The sequence below is a fragment of the Amblyomma americanum genome, chromosome 1 (assembly GCF_052857255.1).
Source record: "Amblyomma americanum isolate KBUSLIRL-KWMA chromosome 1, ASM5285725v1, whole genome shotgun sequence".
Classification (NCBI taxonomy): domain Eukaryota; kingdom Metazoa; phylum Arthropoda; class Arachnida; order Ixodida; family Ixodidae; genus Amblyomma; species Amblyomma americanum.
In genome coordinates, this window is record NC_135497.1 from 77562253 (window position 1) to 77583525 (window position 21273).

The 21273-nt window shown below is 46.5% G+C and overlaps 1 protein-coding gene across 4 annotated transcripts in view; it reads right to left on the reverse strand.

The window, feature by feature from the left end:
* Positions 1 to 1722: 1722 nt before the first annotated feature.
* LOC144113086 (uncharacterized) overlaps positions 1723 to 21273 on the reverse strand; it is a 54851-nt gene continuing 35300 nt past the window's right edge. For 3 of the 4 annotated variants that reach the window (XM_077646004.1, XM_077646005.1, XM_077646003.1), the window contains 9 exons: positions 14177 to 14259; positions 13346 to 13463; positions 11361 to 11594; positions 8815 to 8972; positions 8386 to 8497; positions 5584 to 5865; positions 4703 to 4846; positions 3037 to 3132; positions 1723 to 1905 (listed from right to left, as the gene is read on the reverse strand). In XM_077646004.1, coding sequence (XP_077502130.1) covers positions 3052 to 3132; positions 4703 to 4846; positions 5584 to 5865; positions 8386 to 8497; positions 8815 to 8972; positions 11361 to 11594; positions 13346 to 13463; positions 14177 to 14259 — 1212 coding nt within the window. In that variant the 3' untranslated portion in view covers positions 1723 to 1905; positions 3037 to 3051. The remainder of the gene's footprint in view (positions 1906 to 3036; positions 3133 to 4702; positions 4847 to 5583; positions 5866 to 8385; positions 8498 to 8814; positions 8973 to 11360; positions 11595 to 13345; positions 13464 to 14176; positions 14260 to 21273) is intronic. The other variant, XM_077646006.1, reaches the window with a different exon arrangement.

A 21273-nucleotide genomic window follows, 5' to 3' on the forward strand; every position in this document is an offset into this window, starting at 1 on the left:
TTTCATGAATATTTTTATTTAATCATTCGCACCGTACGCCCCCAAAATAGTCATACCTGTCAAAGATTTCGCCCACCGGAGTAGATGGTACACTGCAGACTCCGGTTGCTGCACATAGCTTGAACCACGGTTTCCGAAGGTAGGGGCAGGGTTCGCAACAAAAAAGGAAATAAGTCGGCCGCCGCCAGCCATCCCTTTCAACGAGAATGCTCATCCGATCCATCAGCTTGTCGGCACGTCCATAACTAAGAACGACTTAGTGGTACAGATCTCGCTGGAACTTTTTGATTTTGAGTACAGAAAGGGCGAAGAGTATTTCTGCTCTCGCTGTCAAGTCCGCCGGACATCTAAGGCGTGTGTTCCATATTTATGCTTGGTGCGCGTGGTTTCCACTGCCATAGGATGACGGCGTGCAGTGAAAAACACAGTAGGGGGTCCAGTGTGCTCTGATGGAACGGATGACATCCTCAGAGCTCGCACCGGCATTTCCTTTGGTGCAGGAGACATAAATGCTGAGCATCCAGGTGAAAAAAAGAAAGAAAAGCACACAAACGTGGGTCAACATACGAGGCTATCTCGTCAAACCACCAGAGGATTAACCAATTAGTCACCCACTTCTCAGAAGTCTATCATCCTGTGTCAGACAGCGGCTCAGGCGCGAGTCGCTTCAGCAGAGACTTTCTCTGCTTCCTATAATTCGTATGTTGTTGCTGGCATAGGCTCTGGCGTGAAGAACTGATTTCGGCGAGTATTTCTACACAAAACGCTCATTTCTCGTCTAGCTCTTTACGCAGACTAGGCGTCGCGATCTTTCGAACATTGCACGTGACAGGTATCCGTATCAGTAACAAACATGAGAAAATATTTGGCCAAAACAGCCTGATTCATGTTTTCCAAGTCTCTAACCAAAAGCAAAAGAAAATATTCATAGTAATCAAACAATCATGCACCTTGCATGCGCTAAGACGAGCATGTAGTAGAACGTACACCAGTGCCAATAAAACATAACATATACTACTGGGGACAAAAGTGTCCGGGACGCGAGTTCTTGGCAAAACGTTTATTGTAGCTCCACCTGTCGCTACTCAGAGCCTGATGTTGTATAAAGGCATTAAAGTTCTAAATGCTCCTTCCTCTCTTCACAATATCAGGCGACTGGGTAGCGAGGTGGAGCTGGGGTGGACTGAAATAAAAGTTTTTCCTAGAACTCGCGTCCCGGAAACTTTTGCCCCCAGTAGTAACTATCTCGCTTTGCTTGACGGCTGTTGAAAAATGAGCTTGCCAGTTTTACTTTCGACATCCTTTCTTTACCGCATAAATGCGAGATCCGCTGGAATAGGGCGTGCACACTCGCCAAATCGTTTCGCTAACGGGGCTGTTCTGGCTGTTCTAAAGAGAAGGATGTCAGTCACAGAATTATGCTAAAGAATGTTTCGCCATTGGATCCTGCTAGAAATCCACATGCCTCTTTTTTTTAACCTACCCTGCGTGTTTAAGCAGATAAAATTGTACTGACTAGGCTACCTATATACGTGCGTCAGTCAACTTCCAGTGCTATACCGTCACACACAATCTTTTGTCTTCGAAGCGAGTCAAAAGAGAAAAAAAAAACGCTGTTTTGTGTAGTGCTGCAATATCGGAAATATCATAAAGTGCTGTGTTTTTACGAATAGCTCACAACCATAAAGGTACCAAGTGTGCAGAAAAAAAATCACAATCAAGGTCTGAATACGAAGTGCTTTTTTATTCACATCGCCTATTACTACGTCATAATTAACAGCCATTCAACCCCTCCTTAAACAATGACTTCCTCAAGCAAACAAATACTTAATTTACAGAAGAAATATGCTTCGGCCAGGATATTAGCAGGAACCGGACATCTGGTCGTCCAGTATCGTCCCCTACCTAAAAAAAGCAATAAACAAAGTAGTTGACACACATTCGCTCGGAAAGATGCACGATGCTTCCTAAAAGCAGCCACGAAACAACACCAGACAAGAGAGGCCGAGGCTCCCTGTATGAACGGCAGTTAGATTCGCCGTATCCAAAAATGTCAGCGCAAGGCACGTACGAATTCGCACTGCGAATTTCACCATCAAGGAGGTGCATAGATAACGTGAGGCGCGGTAGATAACTGCAGTTAACCGAGAGGCTACGAAAGGCGTCGTAATGTGTCTGTGCAGACAGAGCAGCGGGGCTTCAGAAAGCGCTTGCTTGGGATTCTTAATACGGTGGGTTTAAAGATGTCGCAGCGTAGTAACGAAGAGAGAGGATTCACCTCAGCTAGGTATTATGGGAATTGGGATTGAGGACCATTATTTGAGGCGGCAAAGTTGTGCGCGGGTGGCCGTAAGGCCGTTCAGCCGAGTGCCGCTTGCTGTTTCGAAAAGGTGTAGAGCAAACGGGTATACTTTTAATAAGCCAGTGTTTGAAAGAACTGCGCACAAATTATGTGGACACACATTCCCGTCCCATCTATCCACGATATACTGGATACATAATTGAACTTTTAACCCACAAAATGCTACAGTCTCTGAAGACCCCTGCAGCACTTGCAAGAGTGGGCTGCTGGATTTTGCCTATACCTTTTAGTTTGGATACAGGGAAAAGCATGCAAGCGAGAACTGTCGATGTGTATTTAAAACGCGAATGTTCTAACCACCGCGCAAAATGGACAGCAAGGTAGTTTATTCTTCTCTGCGCCTAAGAAAAATGATTGTTGTATGCTCATTATCTGATTACATTGGCGGTAAATAGCTATAGGGTGGCTGGGATGAGATGAGGATGCATTGGTAGGTCAAAGATTTTTTCGGTGATAAACTGTGAACGACCGGTTGTAGATGGAGGAGACCTCGACGTGAGGAGAGGGTGGAAAGACGAAGATGCGGTTTCAGAGCAGACGCCTTATGACATTACATGACATTATGACAGGACACATTATGAAAACGACTCGAGACTGCAGTGAGCACGAACTGGCGGAACAAATGCGGCGTTCTATTACGAAATGAGCAAAGAGACCACAAGTCTGCGACTTACGCGTTCGTCCTGCAGCTAGTGACAATAATTGCACCTCGGATGACACCTCACGCCGCCCACGCCGCATCTGCAACCGCCACTGATGTCTCCTTGACCCTGCGAGAAAGTACGCACGGAATTTTCCCGTGTGCTTGGTCACCGCTAGATTTAGTGGTATTTAACCATTCTGCCACGGATGAAGGCACCACGTGTGCATCCATGAAAATTATAATGTACAGCAACCGTTACTCGCAGCAAGGCGCATATTACGACACAAAATTGCGGATAGTGCAGCTAGTGGGGCGTGCTAAATCAATGTGCTTTGTTCACATGAAAGTACGAATCGTTCCCGAAGCGAACCACACCTAGTTCATTGATTCGCGGTGCGCTGAAGTTTTTACATCTACGGTAGTATGTGCACAAGCGCTGGTAATTCTTGAAAGCCAACAAAAAGTGCACCTAGCCAGATATGAACTGCGGCTTAAGAATAAAAATTCGGGGAACTGACATTTACATAATTGCTTTTTAATGTACACGCATTAAAAAAAATAGCACGCTAATATAACACGCCGGGACCCGACTCGTTGCTGGCGGTTCCATCTCTGTCATACAGCGATGAACGATATCGCACTTCAATAGAGAGCTCCGCTGACAGCAAATATGTCATCGTGGACCAGCGTTTTCGAACCATAAGCCGGCTTTACTCACAAATTGAGCTAAAAAATGCGCGCGTACCACTTCTTGATTCGCTATAGGACGTTCGGATCTCTCTGTAGAATATCTGTGAGTCTGCTGGCTTCCGGTCCAATTAATGAGCAAAGCTCCCCTCTCTTGCTGCAATGTCAAAGCTGCGACATTGAAACAGATGTCTTCTACGAAGGCTGAAAAGGCTCACGCTGCTTCGACCAGGTCTGAAGTGGTTCTGCGTATTTAAGCAAAGGCTCTTATTTTAAACGGGTTAGGTTCTTACACTGACCCCGCCGCCCTCTATCAGTTTGTCCAGGGGACACATGAACGTCGAAGATAACAAACTCCCATTGACTTCTTCACTTCTAAGCCCTGGACAAGCTCTCCCTCTTCGGTCATGCATTGCACACTGTGACTCCCTTGGGTGATTCGCGTGTGCAGTGTACATCAATGAACTCGTTAAAGCGACACTGAGGACAATTAGAAGCTGGCCTACACAGATAGGATGCCGCGTTCTAATTACAAAGGGACAACTCTCATCGAAAATAGAGCATTTATAAGCAGGAAAATAGCAAAGAGCATAATACAGGTGTCACCACCACCGGTTGATTTCGCAAGTGAAATGCGTGCGTCGACACCGACTTTGAAGCGCGGATCCCAGAGGCTATGCTACACCGCCATTCACTTCAGAATGGTGGCAAACCGTCCGTATCGGCAAGGACATGCCGAGATTAAACCGACTGGTGGGTGAGAAGACTTATAAATCAAATTTAAATCAAATAAATACGGGTTTTGATGGCGGACAAACGATAACGTAGCCAGAAAGAGCCAGAAAATCATTTTTTTTTTTACTGAGAACAATTGGATGTAGTTGTTTGAATGTCCCCCTAAACGGGAGCTCTGTGTTTTGACATTCGCAAGCTGCGTGGAGATTTCAACTTTCAGACGGCGAACTAAGTGCTGAGGTACCAGTAATGAGGAAAGCCGTGAATTCACTCACCCCGGGCCCCCATCGAGCTCCTTTGGTGGCCCAGCACAGCTGCGTGTTGCACGAGATGCACACCATCCCATCGCACCCTTCCCGTTTGATGATCACCACACGACACTGGGGGCACCGCATTGCTTGCCCTGTCCTCAACATCTCCTGCGACCAGCAGAAACTTAAGTGCCACTCGTTGGCCCACATAAGCCTGCAATGTTACAACTTGGCCCCTTCAGTTGTGAGACACTCGAATAACTGACCTACATTGAGCTTAACTTCGTGAAGTATATCGCTACACCATCCACGCAGTTTATTTCATTGCTGAGTTCGAAGCAGGCACTGAATAATTTTTTAAGTACAAAAGGATGCCTTAAGCAAGTAAGGTTAAGCTTTCGAAAAGCAGAAACATGCATAGTAGTGGCAGTTACGCAGCCAGAATTGAACTTAGTCGCATCTGTCTTACACCAATTTCGATCAAGTAGGTTCATTAAATCCTTCGTAGTCTGATCATCATCACGAATGATCCTTACCCGAGTTGCCAATAAGAGTTTCTAAAATGGACCCAAATGGCAAGAATGAAGTCCCGCTATGTATCAGCACAGTGTACTTTGCACACATGGGAGATAGTGGTCTTAGTGTGCACAAACTAATGGAGAGCGAACTCCATCACCCTCCTCCCCATGACCAAGCCAGAAATGTCTTAATCCTCAGCTACGTTACTGAAATTCTCTTTTCCCATATCATTTATGGGATTGCCACAAGGCTCTAGTGTGGCAGCCAGTGGCACACCGAGAATTTTTTCGCATTGAACGCATCGTAACGGACGCAAGAGTAGGAAAAAAATATAGAAGTAAACCACCAATAGCACTGTTCCTATAGAGGACAACCAAGAGGGCCACCTCGAGAAAGTTGAGCGAGGCTCTGGCCGCCGCGTCATTCTCTGCCCTGCGTTTCAGGTCGGCCTGGTAGTCGGCGCATCTCATGTCCTTGTGGATGGCCTCGCAGCGGAGGCAGTTTCGCTGCTGGCAGATAGGGCAGTAAAAGACCTCGACTTCACGCCCGTGCAGGCACCAGCCCTTGCAGTCGGGCGTCTTGCAGTGGAACGACGGCTCTTTGCTGGTGTTCTCGGCCTCTCGTAGGCCCCGCTCCTGGAGCGCAGCATAGTCCGCCTCCGACAGGCACTGGAACGGAAGGGACAGACCTCGGTACTTACCCTATCATATTAAACAAACACGCACGCTCGCACTTGCGCTAAGCTGGTGAGAGCATTACAGAAACGAAAATGTATTCCGCTTAATTTAAAAACATTTGGAAATTGCGAGCGCTATACCTAAAAGAAAGAATTTTTTTGTGCACGTTGCTCCGTAAATGTTCCATTACAAACACTTCAGTGGCCTCAGCGCACACAGGCCTACCTCTTGAAGATTAGGTATCTTCATTATTTTGCTAGGTCATGAGTGTCATTGTGTCATTTCTCCCCTCTCGCTGTGCACGGATCAGTTGTTCAGTGTGTATCTTGTGTGTGTGACGTGCATTATGGAGCACAGGCGACAATGTTATCATGCGCCAAATGCAAGGTTGATTTGGTCCGCTTTGTACGAAGACTAAAATAGTTTAAAATTTTATTACTTGTTGAGAAGCTGTGTTTATTTTAAATATGTAAATATCAGTACATGCTCTGCTAGAAGTAAACTGGGGTGAAAAGGGATGCGTTAAGGATAAAATCGTAAGAAATATTTCTTCCTTAGTTTCTCGAGGTTTCTGCATGAACAAAAATGTGGTTTATTGTGACATCTCCGCATAACTCGCCTGTAAATTTAGCTTGTTTTGCATAAAACCGTGCGTGCGTGCGTGCGTGCGCGCGCGCGCGTGTGTGTGTGTGTGTGTGTGTGTGTGTGTGTGTGTGTGTGTGTGTGTGTGTGTGTGTGTGTGTGTGTGTGTGTGTGAGTGTGAGTGTGAGTGTGAGTGTGAGTGTGAGTGTGTGTGTGTGTGTGTGTGTGTGTGTGTGTGTGTGTGTGTGTGTGTGTGTGTGTGTGTGTGTGTGTGTGAGTGAGTGAGTGAGTGAGTGTGTGTGTGTGTGTGTGTGTGTGTGTGTGTGTGAGTGTGTGTGTGTGTGTGTGTGTGTGTGTGTGTGTGTGTGTGTGTGTGTGTGTGTGTGTGTGTGTGTGTGTGTCCAATGAGAACGCGGCATAAAATAACTTCAGGGAGACATTCGTCCTGTTCGCATCACTTGTATTCTCCCACGGTGTGCATTGTAAGGTGTATCTTATTATTTATTCAAAATACTGGGTATAGTCTGCAATTCATCTCTCAGCTTGCACTTCGTGCAATCTTTGTGGGGAATGTTACTGTCTTGGTTTCTTTGGGCCGAGGTTGGCAGCGCAGACATCTGCTCTCCCATTGTTACTAACTTTGACGTGGCTCGGTACCCACTAAAATTTTGTTTGTGTCCTTGCATTTTGGCTCTTGTTATGTTGTTGCGTTTGAAGTTTCCAAGTAGCTGCATTTATAGGGTTAAGTACTATATAAGCATATCAAGAAATTACGTGTAAGTAATGCTGTTCTCATCTATTGTTTATTCTACGGCTACATAGCATATCATTCAGCGGTGAAAACTGTTGCGCACTGCGGAAGCGTCACTGTCTTCGCCCAGTGTTTCGTACTACTGCGCTTCCGATGTAAAAATCTGCCTACGAGCAACCTACGTGCACCAGCAAAGATGTGTTTTCGTGAGGTGCCTGCGGGCTTCGGTGCTGTAAACGCTCCTGTAGTCTGTCACCGCGATCTGCTCTATAAGGGAGCAAACTATGCAAGTGAGCATCTGCGCCTCTAGTGATGCTCAGTCGACCGCTGAAACGCAGTTGAATTGGGAATCGAGCGCCCGAACCTGAGCAGAATGTTTTTCGTTTCTTTTGGGGCTGCTTCTATTGGCTAAGGGAATAATGCTCTAAGCCGTGCAGCGCCACTGGCGATGACCGAGCCGGCGCACCTGCTGAGCCGTAGACATGAACCCGGGGGTGGTGCAGTATTACATGTCTGTAAAGCGGTAGCTTGTAAAACGGGTACCGCGCGGATGGGGAGAATACAAGCAATCTGGACGAAGCGCTCCAGACTGTTTATAAATATGAAAATACGATGGCAATATGGCAAACCAGAAGCGTGTACGGCCAGAAGAGGTTTGATTGGTTATTAGCACGAGGCACTTCCAGGCGATGAGTGAAATTTTTCGGTTATCCAAAACCGAGCGAAGAGGCAAGCGGCATGAGAAAATCACTCCTCGCGACAACACCACTCGTCGTTTGGGGAGCCTTCGTGCTAAACTTCGCGTGTATCTAGCACAGCCTTTAATTTCCACCGACCCGAGTACAGAGTGTCCTGACATTTCACCTATACACAAAATGCGACTGTCGCAGCTATAGGGGACTGACCCTCGAACATATGTTCGGCAGCAAAACGCAGTGCCCGCTGAACTAGTATACGGTGGGTAGCTGCTCCCGTTAAGAGATTCGTTAGGCGAATTCGAACACGGTGAACTTATAGCGAGCCGAGTCGCATTTTGTTAGTTGCCATGCAGTTTTGAATAACATGCAGGCTGACTGAATACACAAAATTAGGGCATGTCGCAGCTTCAGCGAGCTGCATTACGGACCGAAATATAGAAAAAAGCCCACTCCGACCCAGAGCTCAAAGCTGTGTCTCACCGCCCTTAGGTCGCTGTCCAGGACGGACATCTGGCAGTCTGCGTCATCACACTTGCAAGGGCACAGTACTTCAGCGGCTGGGGAGTTCTTTGCGGTGTCCGCCAGGCATTGTCTGAACAGCGAACATGCAGAGAAAGCAAAGCTTAGGATAACGGCCCTCAACAGACATACGGTTGCTTTGCCGAGTTTCGATATTTATGAACTTATTTTGAGTGGTTGCTGCTGACGAACAAAAATAAAACACTTGAGTATGCTCTAAAACCTGCAGTATATTGCATGGGGTTAGCTTCTGTGTTGACGGAGTGGAATATTTTTGTGATCGGCCCTTCCCAGCACGCTAACGGTATAAAACAGAACCTAGACTCTTGCAGGGAAACAACGCCATCGCGAGCGTTTAACAAGTGCCTGTCCCTCGAGGCATGTACTTACTCGCAAATCTGGTGGTGGCAGTTCCTGAGTACGATGCCCTTGCCAGGTTCTACTTCGACGAGGCAAATGGGGCATTCAAACTCTTCAGTCGTCGGTAAGGAGTCTTGCTCATAAAGCGCCATTAGCTCCTCGAGTCGCTTCTTTTTTTCTTCAGGGTCCTGATGGGAGAAATGGTTGTAGTTTAGCGAAATCGTCCCGACGACGTAGACGGCTCCAACCGACTCGCTCCGTCCGTGGAGAGAACTGCATTGCGAATGCCGCGAGAGCGGCGCCGTCTCCTTTTTCCAGCAAACGGCTGGTCAAGTGCTTAGTCGCGTGGCCACAGCTGCCAAGGCGGCGGTCGGCACGGCGGCGGCGCGCGATTGCAGCTGCGGCGAGTGACGTGGTATGTCTCGTGGCTGCCACACCTCCACCGCACCTCTACTTGAAGGTCAAATTGCGGCGCCGATGACCTTGGCTTGCCTAGGCCAGAAGAGCTTTCGCTTTAAAAGAGACGAGCTATTGAGAACATATGAAGGGCAGGGATTTTTAATAGATTCCACTTAAACAACTAAAATCCACGAATGCGTGCTAACGCACATTTCAGAAACGCTGAACCATGCGACTAATTTCTTGTTGCACCCTGCCGGCTGCGCTGGCTTCCGGGTGACAGCTAGGAACGCTGCTGTAATTAATGCAGGCTACGATGCTTCCATATCACTGTTTCCTTAGGTTACCGATTGGGCGTGAAAACTGCATATGCTCAGCTGCATCTCATTTCGTTTTTGTTCAGCCTTGTGAAGATTCAGCATTATGCAGGGGCCAGCAGAGGTCATTGTTCCCATTTTGAGTCTAACCCGAATGTGCCCATTTTTTTCGTCCATCGGACACTACTACAACTGGTAATTCTTGATAGTGTTGAGTGGTCACGTATCCGAAGCAAAGCCCTCGAATCCTTCTGCACAACTGAACCTAAGGGATCGCACTATGCTGGTCCTTTCTATAAGAGTCTTTGGCAAACAGCCACTGTGCGTGCCTTAACGAAAAGATTCTGACGAGGAAGCATTGTTTTAGAACTCCGCATAATGAAATCTGGTGTTACCTGAGTGATGTGTATCTACGAGTCGAGAAGGAAGCTCCTCATGAGCTTTGACGTCACCAGTGCCTTGAGCACTCACCACAGGCAACAACGGGATCATAGTTCGTACTCGCTGAAATTAATGCTTAAAGCTCTGCGCATCACTGCATTGATGAACTAGTTTCTGCGACGAGAAAGCTCGTGCAAAGTCAGTTTTATGAGCGTAGAGCTTCGTTTAATAAGATACCAAGCCTAGTGCGGGCTTTAACCCCCTAACGGAGGCCCTTTAATCCGAAAGCACTCATACGCTCACCAATACCAGCCAAGAATCTTGTAAACCGTCCGATCTTTCTTTCTTGTGCCGTTTCCTAGCAACAGCGACGCCGCTTACCCGAGTTACTCGGGTGAGCTCGGGTAGTCCCCAGGTAAGATCGGAGGAACGTCGCGCCATCTACGCGAGCAGTTGCTCGGGAAGAACAACATGGGTCGCAATGCCCCTACCGGTAGCTGTGACCGGAACAGTCACCTGCCACTGCAGTGGCACATCTCTTAACCGCTGCGCCACTACGCTGGTAGCGGTTTGAGGACTCAGCGCCATCAACGATTGTTAAGTACAGAATGACCATTTCAGCATTATGAGCATTAACCCACTACAGATATCGCGTCATAACCTTAAGGCGGAGCTTACGTGTGCCCTCCAGTTGAACAATGAACACCTGTTTTCGCACGTCTACTTGGTTGAACTACGTTAAACCCCACCCCTTGTTTTTTCCAAAGTGGCACCAAAATGGTCCTTTAGTACCCGTACTGCCATCTGACGGCAAACCAAAAAATGCTTTAGACGATCCCTACTCGCCTTGAACCGAACGCAGAGTGCCAGAAAACACAGGAGTTGGACTCGTCATGAACCAGAAATGACCGTCGGCTTATGACATGCCTCGTTCGTCCAAGTCCGCTAGGGAGTTGAACGCTGTGGCGAAAACTGCGACCGTGCCACCGCCCCCCTCGACTCCTGAACCCGTTCTTGTGCTGCCGCTCCAGGGGCGTTTCCACAACTACCTCGCGATCGAGGTGTTGGTCGGGTTCTCAGTGGTCACAGAGTAAAATGATGCACAAAGGGGGTAGCTCCGAGTGACTGCATGCTTACATGGACAAGAGCAGCACGCAAGGAAGAGCTCGCTTTGACCGCACATTGAGGCCTCCTGGAGGGACAGGCCAGCGTCATTATTATCGGCTTGCACCTGCTATAATCGGATACAAGTCAAGATGAAGGGGCACATACCCCTCAAACGAGGCGCCCCAGCCAATAGCGTTGACTGATTTTCATGACGGCGCGGTTAACCCGATTAAACTTCAGTTATTCCCCATTCATCAGCCACCCCCTGCGATTTTATGCTAGCAGGTCCAAAACGACCGGTCCAGGGGGAGAATCAGTGGCACTTTTCCACCGCGACAAAGACGAGTTGATGCAGCGCTTGTTAAAACTTACCTCGAGCTTCCCTCTGTCCATGTCGGCCACAAACTTCTCGATGTACTGTTCACAGGTCATGCCTTCGTGAATGGCGTGACAATCTGCACAGTTTTTACGCCGGCACATGGGGCAGGTGAAGAACTGCGCTCCCTTCTTTCTGCGGAAAGCGTGTGAACACCTCTTGTCGAAACATTTAGTATCGCACGAGTTGCTCTTCTTAACCAGCTTTTTCAAAATTTCCGGTGGAACGACCTGCGGTGAAGAAAAACTGGCACTGATTATTTGATATACCTACATACAGCTCATCGTGAATGTGATCACAGTGAGAGAAAAGCTTGAGACAGCCGATTAGTGAAAAACTGCAGCCAAACACAACAGGTCGCTAGGCAAGAGCCTCGGCAGTTCTAAATTCGAATGCTACTGCGAACTCAGTGGCTACAGAAAGAAAAGAAGAAACATCCACTCGATTTAGAGAGATGGAGCGGATTATAAGAGCCTTGCGGCAGCGTATCGCTATAGCGTCAAATAAAAGAAGATTAAGTACCCCCTTTTTAGTTTCGACATTCTCAGCAATTGATTGATGTTGACAGATGGACGGCAAGATTTCTTTACGAGCATCTATTCATTTCGTCTTGCCATCGGACTCTCCGCTATGGTTTCCGAGCCACGGAATAAATGCAAGTTGGCGACTACGGAAAGCGACTGGTCCGCACAATGTTTTAACTATGCTCAAACTGCGCCCAAAAAGCAACATGTTGAGCATGGCCCCATTCAAGTTTGCGGTGCACTCTCTGCTCTCATGTGCCGCGAACTTCTGATTAACGCCGCTTCGACCCTTTGTCGAAACATTAGAGGCTTTCTTCCCTCCCCGTGTTGAAGTTCGTGCTGCGCACGAAATGCACAAACAGAAACTGAACTGTATTCTCTTCTCGACAAGTCTGCATTAATTGAGGTTGTCACGTGCTACCGCTATGTGGATAAACAAACTGTCAGAATTGACTGAAACTGCAGGAAATGGTAAACTTAAATTAAAGGGCGCGTATTACTAACGGCTCATTTTAATGGCAGGACACAGTTAAAATAAAATGAAAAAGAAACGGAAAAATAGTGTCTGCGGGAACTGAAAAGCGGCAGAAGGATTCCATTGAAAGCTGTTAACTCTGTCGTCCTTTCTCTGTGGTCTTCCAAACAGCGCTACTTGTAGTCTTTAAAGAATGAACGACCAACTAGACCAGCACCAAGTTTTGTGAATCTTAGGCTGGCCTCTGTCACCTTTATTGGCAAGTAGGCAACGAATCTATTTGGCATGCGAACAAAAAAATAACACAACCAATGAAAAAGGGAAGGAGAAAGTTGGCAATTGTCACTGGAAGCAGCGCAGCGCGTGCCTGATTGATGGCGGATTCATGTTAAACCAGCAACTTCTCGGTCCGAAATCTCAAAGCTTCTCATTCTTAAGTTCGGCTTGTGTTCGGCCAAAACCTTTGCACAAGACAATCCCTACAGCCAGAATAGACCCTCCCCAACTCATTCCAATCACGAACATTTGTTACAAAGAAAATTTTTGGGAATCTTGATCTAGTTTTCGAATACACTCAAATACTTAAGTGCTTAAGTGCAAAGGATGCCTGGTTCCATACTCAGTTGTTTTTATTTTAAGCTGGCAAAAACAACTTAAACCAAATATTGGAAGAAAAATCGGCAAAGCGAGCACTAAACTGCCGCACTAAAAAAAAGATTAGCTTAAAAGTTTTACCATAAACTTTGTAGTAAGATGAATGTATTAGGTAATGGGAAACCCGAAACGAGAATGTGAAACGTGATGCTTTTCAGTAGATACATCACTTGAAGTCAAGCATTGTTGTATAACGCCTGAAATCTGGGCTCTTGGCAGACTACACTCACGTAGAAAGATGTGCACTGTGATCAAGCATTCGCTGCGACAGTAGCTGTATTTTAGAAGGAAATGAAAAGCACAATAAATTAATCAGCTGGACACTTACTTGCTGGACCTCTTCTTCATGTATATGCCCTGCGCATGGTTGCAAAATTCCATTCAATGCCGGACATGGCACGCTCCCGTGGGATGTGGCTTTTTCAACAGACTTCTGGATGCATTGGCTTGGAACATGGAAGCAAACAGGGAAAACGATGTTCAAATAAGCAGCCACCCTCGTGAAGTTGTCTAGAATGCACAAAAGCCGGAGCTCCTCCATCACGTGGCCACTGACCCCTTTCGCCATCGACGCAAAGCGCGCTCCCTACCGGGATTCATTTGCGGTAACGCTAAATCTCGAGAACAGGAACCTGCTTTGCGGCTTTGCAGCTTTGCAGCTTTCCATCCGGCCTAGGCAGCAAAGCTGCCCACCGATGTCCACGCTCATCGCGACAAAAGAAGAACACTGACGCTGAACAGCTAAGTCGGCATCAGTGTTTTATTGAGTGTATACCACACCGGCCAGACAAGATTCAGTCATACTCTCGACTTCATTCATCACGACTCTGGAGGCTGGGTCCTGCGCAGAGTGCCAGGGTGCGGGGATGTCCGCGCGCACAGGGGTTCGGAATTTCATGCATTTTTCTCGGCCCTTTCACAGCAGTGCCATTTATTTGTAAAGCGCGCCTCTGATTCTATTGCCATTACATGCGCTGTAGGATTCCAATATGCAGCGCTAAGATTATTAGTTTTGCAACAGATGTAGAGCACCAGGCGTGTGTTATGCAACAAAATTCATCGCGCTTCGATGACCCTGGCTTTTTCTTTCTCTCTATAATATTATAATCACTCACAAGGTAATGTTATGTAGCATGCCTTTTCATTCAGAAGAACTTACCTGCACAAAGCGTGCTCGCACTCGGCAACAACGTAGTCAGACCGGGGATACCCGCACGCATCGCAAGGAAGTATCTCACGTCCCTGTAGAGGAACAGTTTAGGGAACGAATGTTAAACTCGTTTTTTTTGTCATTACACTGAAATGCAATAAGGGTAATTTGGTAACGCTAGCACTGGTTCACAAGGCTTCTTTTTATTACTTCTGCACGTCAAGGCATTCCAGAAAAATGGCACGAAGCAGTCGTTTACCGTGTCCTGAAGTTCCCACGGTGGTGAAGCGAGATGGCTTCCTACCGACCTTGAGAAAAACTATCAGTTTTCTTAAATATACATTTGCATTTAGGCAGAAGTTGCGCAAGGTAAAGACTAGAGACGAACAGAAACAGAAAGAGCCGCTAACTCGCAACTGTACTCAAAGGGAGCGCATTTCCCCGAAAGAAAAAAAAAGACAAGGCAATTCTTTGTTTAATCTTTCTTTGAAGCCTACACCGTATTCTTTTGGTCACGAAGAGCACGTCAGATATTAAGTTTAGATGAGTTAACTTCTGTCTAGTTGGTATCGTATATTTAATGTCATGTTTTTAGCCAGGGCTGGGCACGGTACTTCGAAAAATATCTGCGATCCCAATACCCGATACCTTCAAAAATGGTATTTGCGATACCAATTAAAGATACCGAACCAAAATGGATTTTCAAAACAGGAACTCAATACTGTATCGTCGATATTTTGATACATCACTGAAATCGCCAATATTAATAAAGCTGGAAATATGATTTGCTAAGTTGAGAAATTTCTCCGTGGTTTCTGAAATTTTTACTGTATTTGATATAGAGCACTGTTTCTTGAAGTTGCACTTTCGGCACTCCTGGTTACGTTAAAACTTTAGCATTGTAATGAAGCCATGATGACGTTGAAACAATCACTTCCATAAGCAGCTTAGCAAAATCTTTTTTTTTAAGCTAATGTTATTCGATAGAACCGGTCTCACTTGACTCATTTGTGTACTTGGCGGCCGGGATTGAATACCATGACTTCGTGCTCAGCAGGCGAACGCCGTAGTCAATGGGCCACAGCGACGGGCGGAGGTATGAAGGCCGGACATTTTTGTGCGTGTGAGCTAGTTCACTGCGTGTGTTTTATTTTGGAATAATTACTGCATGCCTGATAATGGAGAATTCCACTCAGGTTCATGACGTGGTGTGTTATTAGGTCACAAGATAGTGAAAGTGCTTATAGAATGCACGTTCCACCTCGGAGAATGAGTTCATCTTTTGGGAGCGAGACAATGCGACGGTTGGGACAAAGGCCGTTAAATCGCTCCATGCGGTGCTTTTTGCTGACGGCGCGTTCTTCTTTGGGGTTACAGGCTTCATGGGGACCCGAAAATTGTTTTTTTGCGCGTAATAGCATAGTCTGTTTCGTTTTCTGCGTTGCCAAAGTGTTCGAAGATCAATTCGAGCAATTTTTAAGATGGTGGAGGGCTGTCTAGAGGGGCAGTTATGTGTTACTTTTTGAGCGGGCAGTCTTATTTCAACCATGTATTCTTGGACTTTTCGTCGGACAAATGGGATTCAGCACAGTTGTTTAGTGAACTTTCTCGATTGGAGGAGGGAGAGGGCGACAGCCTCCTCCATCCTCTCCCCTTAAATCTACTCCTTGGGCTGTATGAGGTGATGCGTATTGGTGCGGTATTATTGGTGAACTATCGTAGGCCGTTTCATGATGGAGCCAGTGATACGCTGTTGCAGGAGGATGAATTCAAGAATGGTTTTTGTCTCAGTGGCTGTATGGAACGGTAAGCATCTGTGATGGTCCAACTGCTAGCCATGTGTGACCAAGGGACTGAGAAGACCCCAGGCGACTCTACTACATCGAATTCGTACGGCCTCTGCTCGCACTCCTGCCTGGATGCATAAGACGGCTGCGCTCTGTTCTTTATGTGGTGTGTGCGGGGATATCGAACATTATGTACTGCCCAGAGTACAACGCGGAAAGGTATGTGATGGTCGCTTCCTTCAAGAAGACAGGATCCCGTCACAGTGCAGTTCAGGACATTATCTACCCGAGTGGAAACCTGACATGCAGAAGGGAGGCTTCACGCCTTCTTTTAACATTACTGCAGGACACGGATCTTGTTTCTAAATGGTGACAGCAGGAACGGACTATGGCCTACTGTGATTGAATGTGTGCGTAGATGGTGTCTTCCGGAGTGGACTACGTTATACTGTGAGTGAATGTGTGTATGGATTATGGCACTACAATGGCTTATGTTCTACTGTGACTGAATATGTGCATAGATGGTGACTTCTGGAGTGGACTGTGATGTGCACTGTGTGGATTGATTGTGTGCATAGATGTTGACTGCAGGAGTGAATGTGTGCTATTATAAGAGACTGTGCGCTTAGCGGGGTAGATGCGGCATTGTTAATATCGAAGGGACGCTGCGGTGGAGCAATTGCCGGCAGATAAAGCAAGGCTAACCCCACCTGTAGCATTCAACACCTCAACCTCAACTGCTAGTGTGGAGGTGATACCTTCATTGAAGCCGTCATCCCTATTAGGCGTCATGGAAGCGTTTGTCAAAGGCGACAGCAGGAATTTACGCTACAGCTACTCTTCTGTAGCTTTTGCAGAAAGAGGAATGGAGTTTTTAGTCTCCATGTCTCGCCTTTCAGGTATAATTATATCAGCAGGGACGGAACCTTCAAGAAAATCAGGCCAGCATCTGACGCGGCGACCCTGACCACCCGAATCCCTCCTGGCCCTCATCTTTCGACTGAGAGCGAGAGCAGGAGGGTTGGATGAGGTCGTCTTCTTTTGTTGGACAATTAGGTCTTTCACTCACTCACTCGTGCGTTGTCTGACACTTGCTGCTAAATGTTTTTTTGTTCTTTATCTCTTGCGCTGTCAGAGCAGCGGATTTGAAATTGTACTAGCCGTCAATGAAAATCACTTGCGAGTCTAGTGCCCATTTTGCGTGTTTCATTTAGTCTCGCCTTTCGCTTGTGCTCCTTTTCGTCATGAGCGTTAAATAACTCAACCCGCTTTCTTAATAATACAAATCCGCTGCTTACCGGTTCATATTCTATAAGGTTAATTAATGGCAACACGCCAAACACTGCACTAGCAAAATCACAGTCGCGTTTTCGCCTTATAGTTGCCGGAAAATTGAAATGCTTATTCGCGAAGGCTGTATAACGTTGTATTTTACAAAAACGTTGATCCCAAGAGAAATGGCTCCAAAAGGGGCGCACTGCGCGCCCTTTTCCCACAACTTTTGCTGTCGACAACTTTACGTCTGTCCGATGAGGGGAACCTTCGCATTCTCTTTTAGGCTCCAATACGTGAATAAGCCTGAGTTCAAGTCGATAATGTGAAACTCCGCACACACTGGACAATGATCAGTAAAACTCAGCAAAAATGCACCTATATTTATTATTAGAATGTATTCCACGTAAGCGGAACTGAACTTGACATTGTTGTAGCGACGCCTTGCGAACACAAAACTATTGTACATTTCTCAGGGCCTAATGTGGCGCGAGTAGAGTTATCTCTCCTTTTTTATGGAATTAAAATATTGTATAAGTTGGAAACATTCTACGAATCAAAGACACGAAAACGTTTCTCGAATTGGAGTGTCACAAGACGGTCGATGAGATGGAGAAATCTCCAAAGAGCTTAACACCCTTAGTGAAGCGTGCGAAACATAGCAGAATAATGCAACACACTGCCACTCACGCCATCTTCAATCAACTGCTATTGTGCGAGACTGGCCACGGCCATTACGCGAGCGCCGCCAAACGCAGGTGACATGATGCAGGCATCGTGTGCCGAAAAATCTCAGCGTACTTTTGCCTAGCGCTTCGACAAAAAAAATGGCTGGCGGTTTAGCATTACTAAGCAAGAAATATTAAGACACCTTTAGCAGACCGTGTTACCGTTACCGTGACCGAAGTACCGGAATCCCTCCCACTGGCAATAAGCATGAGCTGATTGCTCGCGATGCGGAAGGCTTGCGCGCAGCTGCCGGGTACCTGGCGCCATCTAGCGGCTCCTAGGCGATCTGCGCATTCGCAATGACGGCGCGCGGGCTCCAGTTACTCCGGTCCCGGTAACGGTAACACGGTACACTAAAGGTGTGTATTACGCGAAAGCACGTTTTTTTTTTTGCAGGTGTACACCATCGCCATGTACCTCAAAGCGTGATTGAGGTGTCCACTGACCTGAACCAGTTATTCGCCTTTCCTTTCTTTATCCTGACTACCTCAGAGGCTTCACGTCCATATGCAGATTTTGCGGGAGCTCATTCGCACTAAAAATGTTTTCGCAGTAAATGAGGCATGAAGCTGCTTACATGCTAGCCATTGTCATGAAAAAAGTCACGTGTATACAATAAATAAACGACCACTAAACCCTGCAATCTTAATTTTTAAGCGGTATACACCTGACTGCTGGACAAGACCCGTCTGTTTACGTGAGACATCCTCCTGTCTACTGCAATTTCAAACACACACAACCTATAATTTATTCTATAGGCAATAAAAATCCTACCGACAGTCTATAGACAATCTATAGATTTGTGGCCATACACTTTTAGTAGACTTTTTCTATAGACAGCCTGTAGACTATGAAAAGACAAAAGGAAATACTATAGGAGGACAGCAGAGTCTATAAAAAGTGTATAGATAAGTATATAGACCATTTTCACAAGGGATAGCTCGTGGAAGGACCAGGTAAAGAAAGAAACCCTGCCAAGGCGGGGCCAGGAAGTAAGCATCTGACGTATTCCCCTGCACCCCCTGATGAGCAGGAGGAAACACCTCGGTCAGAGCCGGCAAAGAGAGGAGTGGTGAAATCGTTTGATTCCGACGGCTGTGACGCTGCTGTATATGAGTCTCTTCAAAAGATTTCTGGCCATGCGTTCCTGGGATGATCACTGACAACTGCTGATCGTTCAATTGAGAATTTTCGACAGACGGTTGGCCGGGGGCCCTTTCAGTTTAAGGGGACTCATGTCCTTCTGTGACTTCGAAAGGCCTCGCCTTTCTCAGCCCGCAAAGACACTGAAGTATTATCTGCAGGAGAGGGAACACAAGCGTGGTTCAGCAATTAATTTATAGAGTAGACAATGCACCTTCGAGGAGAAAATTCTTTTTTTTATTTATTTGTCAACACACCGTACCATATGTGGCGTTTCGGAGGAAGGGGAAGGGGGTATGCAATAAACAAGAAAAAAAACTGTTTACAAGAAGAATGCAAACACTTCGTTTTCAATAACAACACAAAAGTGTTAAGTCTCTCTCAACTATTAATTTTTTTGCATGCGTTTCAGTTGTCCCATTCGCATTTAATTTCACGCTTACAGTACAAAGCCATTTTTTATTGTATTATTGTTTTCTTCTCTCCTCAACTCCGCACAATGCGCTGAGCTTTTCCTTGCAATTTATTGTACCAAGCTGGTGCTCTCTGTATGATACATCCCACGTCACAACTCCGCAGGGAGCGGGACTTTGCAATATTTCAGCCGAGGGAAAATGATTTTCCCGAGAGTGAAATCAAATTGCGCAATTTTTTTAAGCAGACAGGCGTTGCTCATACAAAAATGAGCATGGAGTTTTCGTTTATATTTTGCTCAGGCTTTGTTGACTGAAAGGTTCAAAGGTCAACATTTCTTCAGTCTACTCAACAACACTTCAACTAAATTTTCGTTGAGTACTTCACAACAAAGCATTTGTTGAGTAATAGTTGTTAAAATGGAGTTATGAAGGCGGTGTCAGCAAAATTATTGTGCTTCGGGGAATCATTATTTGTTTACTAATTTCTGTTGAATATATATTGAATTGTGCCTTATGGCAGCCACTGTAGATAAGCAAAACTTAAATAACCCAGGCCTGATCAAGAAATGCATGGCGTAATCAAGCACGCACTTTATGCTTAGAACGCAGCGCCTGTTACGATTTTAGTAAGAGTATTTGGTTCAACAGAATACTTAAATGAACTAAAAAAATAAATTACGTTTTTGGCTATTTCCGGCAGAAATTTCAGTACCAAGTTATACAACGTCCGAAAAAACGTTTAACTCATCCTTTTTTATTTCCATGCTTGCTATGGCTGTTTTTTTCAAGTAAACAAGAAAGCGCGTGAAATATGAAAAAATCCACGTGACCATCCGCTCATGCGCTCGCGACAGCCGCGCTCCCAAACGCAGAATTCGTGAAGAAAGCCGCGTTCGATGGCACCCCGAATGTATAGAGGCGAAAACTGGCGGCCAAATTGGAAGTAACACCTGTGATTTGTCTTCACAAAGCATCCTAGACCTTGCCACCTGGGAAGAGCTGATCCGGAGCCACGACCTGGATCAGCAAATATTCATCATCCGTCAGGCAGAGACAGCTTACTAGAAGACTATCTCCGCGGTCTCCAGTGCTGAGAGCCGGCTGAGAGGCACCCCCTCCTAATTGCTGCGCCCAGATCGTGAGTCCCCATGATAATGGGAATAAAGTTCATTCATTCAACTGCCATAGCCCGTGGAGACCGACACCGCGGACCGTGGCCCTAATAATATTAATAATGATTGGTTTTTGAGGAAAGAAAATGGCGCAGTAACTGTCTCATATATGGTTGGACACCTGAACCGCGCCGTAAGGAAAGGGATAAAGGAGAGAGTGAAAGAAGAAAGGGAGAAATAGGTACCGTAGTGGAGGGCCCTGGAATAATTTCGACCACCTGGGGATCTCTAACGTGCACTGACCTCGCACAGCACACGGGTGCCTTAGCGTTCTGCCTCCATAAAAACGCAGCCGCCGCGGTCGGGTTCGAACCCGGGAACTCCGGTTCAGTAGCCGAGCGCCCTAAACACTGACCCACCGCGTCGGGTTACCTATAGCCTCCTTGTCCCTTTTATTCATTCCGTTTTTTTTTACCTTTATAATAAACCACTATAGCATTGCCTCGCGGAACAGGCGTCACGTGATGTCCTACTGCCACTTCGTGAGGTTCGCGCCTGGCCAGCGATGCTGGTTAACGTAACGTGGCGAAAGACCATGCGCTTGCTTAATCCGCTTATCGCCTCATTCAAAGCTTAAGGCCGGAGGA